Source organism: Prionailurus bengalensis, chromosome D2 (assembly GCF_016509475.1).
Source record: "Prionailurus bengalensis isolate Pbe53 chromosome D2, Fcat_Pben_1.1_paternal_pri, whole genome shotgun sequence".
Classification (NCBI taxonomy): Eukaryota; Metazoa; Chordata; class Mammalia; order Carnivora; family Felidae; genus Prionailurus; species Prionailurus bengalensis.
In genome coordinates, this window is record NC_057351.1 from 51,673,583 (window position 1) to 51,685,962 (window position 12,380).

General features: G+C 42.5%; 1 protein-coding gene across 3 annotated transcripts in view; it reads left to right on the forward strand.

Moving 5' to 3' along the window:
- The first annotated feature begins 942 nt into the window (after positions 1-942).
- The window catches only part of TNKS2 (tankyrase 2), a 68,326-nt gene continuing 56,888 nt past the window's right edge, over positions 943-12,380 (forward strand). Inside the window, exon 1 of one of the 3 annotated variants that reach the window (XM_043596967.1) lies at positions 943-1,476. In XM_043596967.1, the coding sequence (XP_043452902.1) occupies positions 1,278-1,476 (199 nt within the window). In that variant the 5' untranslated portion in view covers positions 943-1,277. The remainder of the gene's footprint in view (positions 1,477-12,380) is intronic. The other 2 variants (XM_043596969.1, XM_043596968.1) reach the window with 2 other exon arrangements.

Here is a 12,380-nt window from a genome sequence, read left to right on the forward strand (position 1 = left end):
CCAGAGGCCAGGGCAGGGAGTAGGGAATGATAAATAGCTAGATCACCACCATTTTTTTCCTCTTAGTTTTGAAAGAGAGAGGGAGAGAGAATCCCAAGCAGGCTCTGTGCTATCAGCAAAGAGCAAAGACCCGCCCCCCAGGCAGGGCTCTATCCCACGACCCTGGGATCATGACCCAAACTTAGAGGCTCAACCGACTAAGCCACCCAGGCGCCTGGCTAGATCACTACCTCAACCGTGACAATTATCTCTGTGGTTTTCTTGCTTCTGTAGTCTACATATACATCGCAAATCATTAAACTTTGTCAGCCATCCGTACACCCGGTGTATCCACACCTCATTCAAATCAGTACAATATTGATATATGTATGGGCCCGTTAGTTCTGAGCTAATAACGATAGCAAGAGTAATTAATCAGAGCCATCCCTCTCAATAATTTAGAATAGGAACAAACTTTCATCGCTCTCCTAATTTCCTTTAAATGAACCTGGGGCAGCTCATCCAAACTTCCCATGAAGTGGAAAGCAACTCATTCATTTTCGAGAAGTGACTTACAAGAAGCAACAAAACAGCAGTTGTAGGGGAAGGGAAGAGACAGTAAACAGAAAAGAAATCCCCCACCCCCAGGAGAAAGGGATTGTGGAAACTGAAAAGTGGAGACTAAGACTTCTAAAAAAAATATGCAACATCGGGAAAACCTTTCAAGCGCTCTTTTCAGTGTACAACAATAAGGAAATTCAGCTCAGGAAAACCATGCCTTTAAAAAAAAAAAAAAGGCAAGAAACAGAACCATTCGACTTCAGCAAAACCCACTGCAAAGATGGCGGTGGGACGAAGCCCCTTCTCCTCTCGCCGCCAAAGGTCCTCGCCTCGCATTTCCCACAAACCCCTCCGCGCCGCCCGGCTCGCAGAAACCTGCCGGGCCGGTCTCGGACCACTGCGCAAGCGCGGCACCACGTCACGTGCCCTCCCAGGGCTCAGCGGAGCTGGCAGGAGGGGCCTTGCCAGCTTCCGCCGCCGCGTCGCTTCGGGGCTCGAACGGCGGGTTCGTGCTGCCTCTGCCGCCGCCGCGGGGCACCCGGGGGTCGCGGGGCCAAGCGAGGGGCGCGCGGCTGCGCGGCCATGGGACTGCGCCGACCCCGGTGACAGTAGGGAGCCCAGCGGCCCGGGCCCTGAGCGCGTCTCCTCCGGGGGGCCTCGCCCTCTTGCTCGCAGGGCCGGGGCTCCTGCTGCCGTTGCTGGCGCTGCTGCTGGCGGCGGCGGCGGCGGCCAGGATCATGTCGGGCCGCCGCTGCGCCGGCGGGGGCGCGGCCTGCGCGGGCGCGGCGGCCGAGGCTGTGGAGCCGGCTGCCCGCGAGCTGTTCGAGGCGTGCCGCAACGGGGACGTGGAGCGAGTCAAGAGGCTAGTGACCCCCGAGAAGGTGAACAGCCGCGACACGGCGGGCAGGAAATCCACCCCGCTCCACTTCGCCGCAGGTAACCGGGACCAATGCCTCCTCGCCTCGCCCCACCTGCGCACCCGGGCTCTCAGGCCTGAAAGCAGACACGGTGGTCGTCTGCTTTTCCTCGTAGGACTCCGGTGCTGGTCGTCTCGCTCTCGCCGATTGGGGACCGAGGCGAGGACTTGGGGCTAGGGGGCGAGCGTGTCCCACTCCCTGGAATTTTTTTTTTTTTTTTTTTTGCTTTGTTTTGTATCAACAATACCTGTACCAACTTCCGGTCTTGCTACTCTCAAAGGTTTCCAGACACAAGAAAGAGTAGGGGACCTAGTAGACTTTGTGATTTGAAAGGCCAGTGATTTTCCAAAATCTGTTGTTCTTGCAAGTTCCACTACAGCTCTTACCAATCATTTGGGTAAAGGTCTTAAAGGCCTTTGTAAAATGTGAGGTTGTAATTCAGGAGGAGTAGCTTAATTAGCCGTTGACACGTTAGAGTTAATGGGTTTATCAGGGTCGTCAATCATTAGCAAGTTTCTGGAGAGGCTAGAACTGGAAATAGTCAAGTTTGGGAAACCTGAGATCTGACTTGGGCTGGGTGCGGGTGGGTAGTGGCTGCTACATTAACACTGACAAGTTGGGGTGGACAGTGGTAGGATGAGGGAAAAGATGGTACAGGTACTTGAGCTTGCATCTAGAACTGAAGTTGGGACTAACCTCGCCTCATTCTGAGTTTAGATTGTTTGAGTTACTTTTTCTTAATTATTTACTAGGTTGGCTTTAAACGTGTACTAGGTTTAATTGAAGAATTTAAAAGAACTAGAAATGAGACACTCAGTTTATTTCCATAAAGCATTCAAACTTTTCGCTTCGAGGAAAGAGTATATATCCTCAAGTGAGCCATGCATGATTGAAAATGGGAGTGGGTTCTCATACCTAGGATACTCTTGGTTTTTGGGTTTTTTTTTTTTGTATTACATGGTTGTTTAAAACAATTTTGAAAAAAGCAGAAGGATGAGTTTTAAAGCATTCCCTTCTTTTAGAGTAGGCATGATGAGCGAGAAAGAGTGTAAGAAAAATTTCCTTGTTCACAGATAATTGCTTTTACTTGATTTGTTTGCTTTACCTTGCCCTGTTTTAAAATCTAAATACTACTAGGAAGTAATGCTTTCTATATCAGGTACAACTTTGTTGGGTTCCTATTGGGGAGCCTTTTTAAGAGGAAGGAATGGTGGGAGAACTAGAAACAGCCTGTGGGCAGCAGAAAGGAAAGGGGGAAAGCCACTGAAGTCAGATCTCACCTGTTTGCCATTTTGCCTAATATTTTAGTCTTTTCTCAGCTAATTTGGGTTGTCTCATTTGGCCATGTAGTCAACATTTAAGCAACTGATTTGGCAAACTCATAACCAACTGATAAGTAATCCAAAGGGTAGTGTTACTTAGATTCTGTTCACTTGATATGTGGGATAAAAATAACCAAGCAAGATCTTAGTTGCTACCTTTCAAGAATCTGGTGTATTAATGAGTTCATGTCTGAAAATAGTAGTATTTAGAGATTATGGGATTAGCTTTTCTTATTGACCTTGTTCCTCCCCCACAATCCCACCCTTGGTTCTGTCCCAACATTTCAAAGTACTTTTTTACATAGATTTCATGTGACTCAGACTGAAGTAAAAAAATTTGTTTTAGGAACCAATCTATCTCACTATTTACCCAAATTATCTGGTACAGGTCACATGACTAAGAATTTAAGGTACAAAGGGAGAATAATAAAATAAAAATTGTGAATGGTGTACATTAAATCAGAGCATTAAAAGCCCTGCATTTAAACCCAGGCATATGAGAAACTTATTTAAAAATTAGTTTTGTAAATTCAATCTGAGTTATTAGTGAGAAAATATGTTTTTTGTTTTTAAGTTTATATTTATTTTGAGAGAGAGAGAGAGAAAGAGCGTAAACAGGGTAGGGACAGAGAGAATCTCAAGCAGGCTTCGTGCTAGATCCCATCAACCGTGAGACTGTGACCTGTGCCGAACATTAAGAGTTGGACACTTGACTGAGCTGCCCAGACACCCCAGAACCTGTTTTAATTTTTAAATAAATGCATTTAGCTGCATTTACTCTTACATATGGAAAATACATTTAATAATCTCTTGTAGATAGCTGTCAGTCATGTTGATATGCATGTAAACATGCCGTTGGAAGCTCATTGTAGGTGTGGGGACTATGTAACTGCCTGACCAAGTAGTTTCTTGTGTTTGTACATTATAGAGTAAGGTACAAAGGGGAAAAATGTTTTGTTTTGTTTTCAGTAGGCTTCGTGCCCAGCACAGAGCCCAATGAGGGGCTTGAACTCACAACCCTAAGATCAGGACCTGAGCTGAGATCATGAGCTGGAATTATGTGTAGTTTAATCAACTGAACTATCCAGGAGCCCAGAAAAAAATATATATATACTTTTAAGCCAATTAAAGGGGGAAGGGGACATGTTTTTGTCTTTCTGTTTTGATGTCCAGGGAATAGGAATGAGAGATCTCTGCAGACCAAGGAAATGAATCATGATAGAAGAACAGTTTAGAAAAATTTGGTATGGCTCAGTCGGTTAAGGGTCTAAAATATTTAGCTATAAAGAATAAATTGCTAACCCCAAAGGAGTTAAGTTCTTCTGTTAATGGAAAATAACATAAATAGGAACTTTTTTCCTATTAGGTGCTTTTTATTATTAAACTAGATTGCATTTCCTCTAGATAAATACTCTTTAAGAAGCCATTTCTTATGAGAAAAATTGTTTCCTCTTCAGTCCCCCACCACACACAAAGGATATGAATGATTTTTTTGTAATGCATCACAAAACTTGTAGCGGCAAGTTGACGGTAGGGAGACTGCAGCTCTAATTTTGCTAAAAGCAATAACACCTGAAATTCTTGACAGTGTAATCCCCTAGAAAACAGCAGTTTTCAGTAAAGGAGATTGGTTCTCTGAATTTATTTCTGAAAGATGAAGAAGAGGGACAGAAACTTTAGGAAAAAGTCATGTTGTCTGTCACAGCCAAAGAAGTACATAGCGTGCTGTAGAATCTTAGGATGGGGTTGGGGGTGGGGATAGAATTCCATGACTTCGGTCTTTGGGGTGTGCAGAGAGGTATCATTCAGTAGAGAAATATGTAAAATCATTTATTAGGTTTAAAGAATTCAGGTGTAGAAATGGTGGGAAGAGATGAGGTACATAGTTGTATGTTGTTGGAGAATGACAAGTTGAAAAGAGCTTGCATTGTGGAGTTCTAGCTAAACAAGGTATCACTTGTTCTGCAGTTGTGTGCTACTCAGCCATCTACATTGGACTAGCCAGACCCAATTTCAGTTCTTATATTCAGTGGAGTGAATTGCAAAGGGTTGTTTTATTTTTTTGGTTCAGTTTGGTTTTTTATTCAGAGGAGGGTAGTGGAATTAGAGCATCTGGAAATTATTATAAAAGCAACAGATACGAAAACTAGAGTTACTTTAGGGACGAAAGAAGACTAAGGTTAGACAGTGTTAGAATGTTACTGTCTTCACATATGTAGAAGACAAGTAGAAGAGTGAAATGGATATTGAATATGACTTAAGTGGCTTGGGCAATCAAAACCGGGGCCAGTAGGTGAAAGGTTACAAGGAGTCAGACTGACTTTAACAATCTGTTTAACTGTGGAATTGGCTGCAAGTGTCCAAACAGTGGTTGGATTGGCATCTTTCAGAAATGTGGAAAGGATTCCTGCATAAAGGTGGGCAACTGGACCAACAGGTCAGAATCTGGATTGGTATAAGAAAGTGGAATGTTTACCCCCAATTGAAGGTTTTAACAGCTCAGCTACCAAAGATATAATAGCTTTTGTGATTGCCATTCATATCCTTTCCCAAAATGGTGCTGTTGAAGACCTCCAAAAACATTTCAATAGCATTTCCTATTCTTGGCTGTAGGCCAATGCCATAATTATGGGAGATACACAAGATATACCCATATTCCTTACCTAGGACTAGAATTTTTTTAAGTTTTTTATTTTTGAGAGACAGAGAGAGACTGAGTGTGAGCAGGGGAGGGGCAGAGAGAGAGGGAGACACAGAATCTGAAGCAGGCTCCAGGCTCTGAGCTGTCAGCGCAGGGCCTAATGTGGGGCTCCAACTCATGAACTGTGAGATCATGACCTGAGCTAAAGTCGGATGCTCAACCGACTGAGCCACCCAGGCGCCTCTAGGACTAGAATTATAGATTGTTTCCAGCATTGGTTTTTGCTGTGGGAGATGATTAAATCCTATATCAGTAAAAAACCCAAATCTGAAATAAAGACCAGTCTATATAAGAATTCAGGGAACCCCCGGGTGGCTCAGTTGGTTGTGTGCAACTCTTGATTTTGGCTCAAGTCACTATCTCACAGTTCATGCAATCAAGCCCCACATCAAGTTCCTTGATGGCAGTGTGGAGCCTGTTTGGGATTCTCTCTCTCGAAATGAATAAATAAGCATTTTTTAAAAAGAATTTAGAATCTTTGGGGCGCCTGGTTAGCTCAGTCGGTTAAACATCCAACTTTGATTTTTGGCTCAGGTCATGATCCCAGAGTTGTGGAATCAAGTCCAGCTTAAGATATTCTCTCTCTCTCTCTCTCTCTCTCCCCACAAAATAAAACAAACAAACAAAAAAACACCTTAGAATCCTTTCTTGACTTACCAGATCTCCCAGTATATTCTGAAGACTTGAGCTGTACTACTTTCTTCAGATCTTGCTAGACTTAGAGATTGACTTCAATAACGATAGTTTGGAGTACTTGTTTCAGTACTTCCCCATTCAGATTATCAGGATTTGATCAACCCAAAGGCTATGGCATTCTTTTCCAAGTTTCTCCTAGTCTGACCAGAGAGGTAGTATATCTGTCCTAAGTTGAGCTAGGCAAAGCCTTTTTCCCTGTATTCTTCATTCTAAAATATATGTGGAAAATACGTTTCCGGATGTTAGTAAAGTTAATAGTAAATGAGAGGTTTAAAATGATATTCCTCAGGGGCGCCTGGGTGGCGCAGTTGGTTAAGCGTCCGACTTCAGCCAGGTCACGATCTTGCGGTCCGTGAGTTCAAGCCCCGCGTCAGGCTCTGGGCTGATGGCTCAGAGCCTGGAGCCTGTTTCCGATTCTGTGTCTCCCTCTCTCTCTGCCCCTCCCCCGTTCATGCTCTGTCTCTCTCTGTCCCAAAAATAAATAAACGTTGAAAAAAAAAATTAAAATGATATTCCTCAGAAAAATTTGGTAAGAGTCCTGGCTATATAAGTCAAAGCTGAAGGCCGCTTGATTATACATTCCCAACTCTCAGACCACAAGAGCCTTCTCAGTTTCATGGCCTTGTTGACATTTTCTGTTTCTGAGCTTTTCCTTCTGGCAAAGTCCTACAAGAGACCAGCCTACCTTTAGACTAGCAGGACACAGGGACAGCATTATCATTTTGTATTGGACTGGTTATATCAATGGCCCATCCCACCTTCGGACTGTAAAAGGAAGGAGAGGTGGTGGCTTTTGGTGAATATTCCTAAGCATCCAAATTGATTTCTATTGTGACTTCCACAGTACTGTGGAAAACCATTCCAAAAACTTTGGAAGCCATTCACTGAAAGCATATTTTAGTATGGGAGCAAAATAAGATACTGTTAACAATACAGTAGTATTGAGAATACTGCTCTGACAGTAGAGTTGGCAATAGTTCCGAGACTGATAGCACCTAGATAGTGGTGAAATTTGACAAGAAAGAAACTGAGTAGATTTCCTAATAGCCACAAATCATCAACTCCATACTCTCTGTGAGGGTCATTTGCTTACTGTTCCAACAAAGTATTAAACATTGCACTAAACAGATGTTTATTAAGTCCTGTTTTATGCTAGATACTGGCTTTGGCCAGTGAACAGAAATGAACAGGATACAATACCTACCATTAAGTGACACAGTTTATTGATCAGTAAATTCACTTTACAAATAAGTCTGCCTTGTTTCACTGTCAGTGCTTTTTAGTGAATTCAAGCTCAAGTATGATTTCATCAGTATTTTCTTTCTTTCTTTCTTTCTTTCTTTCTTTCTTTCTTTCTTTCTTTCTTTCTTTCTTTCTTTCTTTTTTTAATGTTTATTTGTTTTGAGAGGGAGGGGGTAGGGAGAGAATCCCAATCCAGCACAGAGCCTGACACAAGGTTGGAACTCATGAACCGTGAGATCATGACCTGAGCCAAAATCAAGAATTGGACGCTTAACCAATTCAGCCACCCAGGCGCCCCTGATTTCATCAGTGTTCTCAAATGTAGAGCAGTGTTTGAAGATGAGTGCTGTCCCATAATTATAAAATAGACTGCATTGTATCCAGTGTATCCTGAGCAGCCATGACTGCCAATGAGATCCTTGGGATTTAGAGATTGGCACTAACTCCAAGGATATACCTTCTCAGGTTTTACCTAGCCAGTGAGAGCATTATCAGAATATATCCTATATATCCTGAAATGCTTTTTTTTTTCTTTTTTTTTTTAAGAACTGAGTACTTAAAAGAAGACTTTGAACTGTTCTTGAGACCATATGAATGAAGATTTCATCAAGGATTAGCCCTCAGAGTTCGGGAAGCATCTTAAATCTAAAGATTTTGCCAAACTCCCAACAATAAAATACTTAGAATTTGAAATAGCTACCTACTGACCCCCCTCTAATCCCCCCCCCCCCCATGCCAAGGAACTGGCTTCAGGCATTCAAAAGCTGAGAGTCCTCATCTACTCTTTTAGGATAGCAACATGATCTCTACCCACATAGTATAGTCATTACTATGTGACTTGTAAAAAGTGCCTATATCTGCTGTCAGCCTCCTGACAGGTTTTAGTCATCCTAATGGCTAGAGAATCATGTTAATACAAAGTTACTGAACAGTCATCTGTGTCTTGGACTGTTGGTAACTGTGTAGGTATAATAACTTGACCCATTCCACCCCTGTTTCTTCCCCAGCTAAAACTTCAGTTTTAGCTTTTAGTCATACATGTCAGTATTGAGTCTCTTTAACTGGTTTTAAGCAACCTTCTTCAATTCCCAAATGATATTTTAACAGAAGGCTACTACTTGACCCGTCTTCAGCTAGATCACCAGTCCTTTGGGATAGATACCTTCATAATTGACACAATATCTTGTAATAAGTACATGTTCAACTAAAGCTGTTTCTTTTTTGAGAAGTTAGCCTGTGAATTACCATTTTGATTACTTCAGATGTGCTGATTACCATTGAAGAAATAGTGATCCTCCTTCTAAAAGTGCTTGGGCACATCAAGTAGCTTTCCCTAAGAAGAGATACTTTGACTAATTTTTCTTTGTTCTGATTCCTTTTCTCTTACTCTCCAGTTTAAGAATTCTTTTATAAAAGCATTTCCTCCAGGTGGGTGCTGAATGGCTGGGAAAGCAGAACTATTAATTGGGGCAACTGTGGATGGCTTACTTGGAGAGGACAGTAAGATCGACAATGCTCAGGCAGAGATAAGGAAGACTAAAGTCAAAACATAGTGGCAAGATATTTGGCCTTTTCCTCCTTAAAATTTTCCCTCTTGGGTTCTGCAGTGCCATCTATTCTTAATTTTACTTCTTAGGCTCCTTTTCTCATAGTAATTCAGCAAATATCAACAAATTGCTGTGTGCCACACAGTGTGAAGGACACTGGGAAAGTAATAATAAACTAAAAGACATGGCTCCTGCCTTTTATGGAACTTAAGAGTCCAGAAGATGAGTAAATGGTAAATCCAGATTTTAGTAAGTGCCAGAGGTTATTGCCATGAACAACCAAGAAAAAAAAAAATCTCCATTTCTCCGCAGGTTGCGTTCTACTAGACAAAAGGGGGAGACCAAATAAAGAATGTTAAGATAGAAAGTAACACTGGTGGGTAGAATGGACTGCTTTAGATAGGATGGTCAGGGATGGCCTCCTTAACATGGTGATATTTGAACAGAATAGACACTAGGAGGAATGAATAGTGAGTGACGGCTACCGTGCGTAGTGAGAAATGCAGAGAACAAGGGAGGAGCAGTCCAAGCAGAAGGGCAGCATGTACCAAGTCCCTGAAGTAATGTTGGCACACTTGAAACAGAAAAAAAGCTGGATCATAGCTCAGAAAGCATAGAGTGGTGTGAAATCTACTTAAGAGAAGTAGGTAAGAGCCAGTTTTCATGCAACAGGCCTTGCAGGACACAGCACAGTGATTAAATTTTATTCTGTGAGCATCAGTGGGAAGCCAGTGAGCTTTTTTTTTTTTCCCCAATTACTCAAACTTTTATTACATTTCAGGAACAGAAGTAATCAAGAATTTAAATGTAGTACATTTAGCCAGTGAACTATTTTAAAGTATCATATCACTGATGATATAATGATAATGTAATGTTGGTACATATTTATTTTTTTATTTAAAAATTTTTTTTTTTAACGTTTATTTATTTTTGAGACACAGAGAGACAGAGCATGAACAAGGGAGGGGCAGAGAGAGAGGGAGACACAGAATCTGAAACAGGCTCCAGGCTCTGAGCTGTCAGCACAGAGCCGGACGCGGGGCTCGAACTCACGGACCGCGAGATCGTGACCTGGCTGAAGTCAGACGCTTAACCGACTGCGCCACCCAGGCGCCCCTGTACATATTTAAATAATTTAGGTAAATTTAAGTAACTTACTAATGATGATTTTATTTTGTTTTTTAAGTTTATTTTTGGGAGAGAGAGAGCACAAGTAGGGAAGGGGCACAGAGGGAGAGGGAGAAAGACAGACAGAACCTGAACCGGGCTCCAGGCTCCAGGCTCTAGGCTCTAGGCTCTGAGCTGTCGGCCCAGAGCCCGGTGCAGGGCTCGAAACCACAAACCATGAGATCATGACCTGAGTTGAAGTCAACCAACTGAACCACCCAGGTGCTCCGATGATGATTGTTTTCAAAAGGTCCCTTGGGACAGAAGTAGAGTGAGGGGCCCAATTAGAAGACTGTTGTAATAATACAGGATGGAGACAATAGTGATTGGGTCGGGGCAGGGTGATTGGAAATGAAGAGAAGTTCTGGAACATGTTAAGTTTGAGATGCCTTTGAAATATCCAGGTAGAAATATGTCCAGTAAATTGTCTGTAATTCAAGTGAAAAGTCTAGCTACACTGGAGATTTAAATTTGGAAGTTATGTATGTAGTTGGTACTTAATGCTGTAGGAGTAGATGAGATCACCTAGGAAGGGAAAAGAGGATAGAGAACTGAATCTTGAGGAATGCTGACATTTAGAAATTGGGTGGAGGAAGCAAGAAGGCCTCAGCTAGATAGGACTGTCCAAGACTTGAACTCCTCTTCTGCCAGAGACCTGTTTTGTCTGTAGCCTTCCTCATCTGAGTTGATGCCAGCTCCACCCCTCTGTTTCTCAGTTCAAAAACCTTAACATCATCCACGACTCCTCTCTCTCTCACCTTTTTACCCCTACCCTCACCCCACATCCAATCCATGAAGAAACTATACTGCTTCTGCCTTCAGAGTACCCAGAATATGCCCTAATTACTCTCACAATTGCCACCAGATTCTTAGAGTGGTCCTCAAGCCTGTCTTTCTGGCCCTCATTAATTCTGACCTCATCTCCTACTTTGCTAGTGCTTTCTCACTCAGCTCCAGTCACTCTGGCCTTACTGTTGGCTGTTCTTTCAAGTCTTTGATCAAATGTTACCATCACAGCAATACCTATGGTTATAGCAGCACTTTTGATAACAGCCCAATTATGAAAAGAGCCTAAAAGTCCATCAACTGACGAATGGATAAAGAAGATGTAGTGTGTGAAATATTACTCAGCGGTCAAAAAGAATGAAATCTTGCCATTTGTAACAATGTGGGTGAAACTAGAGTGTATTATGCTAAGCAAAATAAGTCAGAGACAAATAAATGATTTCACTCATGTGGAATTTAAGAAGTAAAACAGATGAACATAGGGAAAGGAAAGCAAAACAAGATAAAAACAGGGAGACAAACCATAGAACAAACTGAGAGTTGGTGGAGGGGTGTTGGGTGGGGGGATGGGCTAAATGGGTGATGGGCATTAAGGAGGGCATTTGTTGACACCTGGATCACTCATTTGGTTAAGTGTCTGACTTTGGCTCAGGTTATGATCTCACTGTTTGTGAATTTGAGCCCCGTGTCCAGCTGTATGCTGATAGGTTGGAGCCTGCTTCAGATTCTGTGTCTCCCTCTCTCTCTGCCCCCTCCCCTGTGTGCTCATGCACGCGCTCTCTCTCGCTCTCTCTCTCTTTCAAAAATAAACATTAAAAAAATTTTTAAGTAAAAGGAGGGCACTTGTTGGAATGAGCACTAGGTGTTCTATGTAAGTGATGCATCACTAAATTTTATTCCTGAAATCATCATTGCACTATATGTTAACTAACTTGGATTTTAATTACAACAGCAAAGGGGCGCCTGGGTGGCTCAGTTGGTTAAGGGTCTGACTTCAGTTCAGGTTATGATCTCACAGTTCGCGAGTTCAAACCCTGCATTCAGCTCTGTGCTGACAGCTCCATCCAAGCTTAGAGTCTGCTTCAGATGCTCTGTCCCCCTCTGTGTGCCCATCCCCCGCTTGCTTACTCATGCGTGCTCACTCACTCTCTCAAAAATAAATGTTAAGAAAAAATTTTTAAAGAAATAAACCAAGAACAACACTACCTATGATGACCTCCTTGTTCAACTTTACAACCCATCTCCTTACACACACCCTGATCACTTCTTATTCTGCTCTTTTTGTAATTACCTTCTAACGTAATTATTTTTTGCATTTATTGCTCATCTCTCCCACCTCCACAGAATAGAAGTTCCTCACAGGCAGGGATTTGGTCTCTCATTCACTAGCATGTCCCAGGCACCAGAAAAAGTGTCTCTCATATAGTAGATATTCCCTAATCATTTGTTGAATGAATGGATG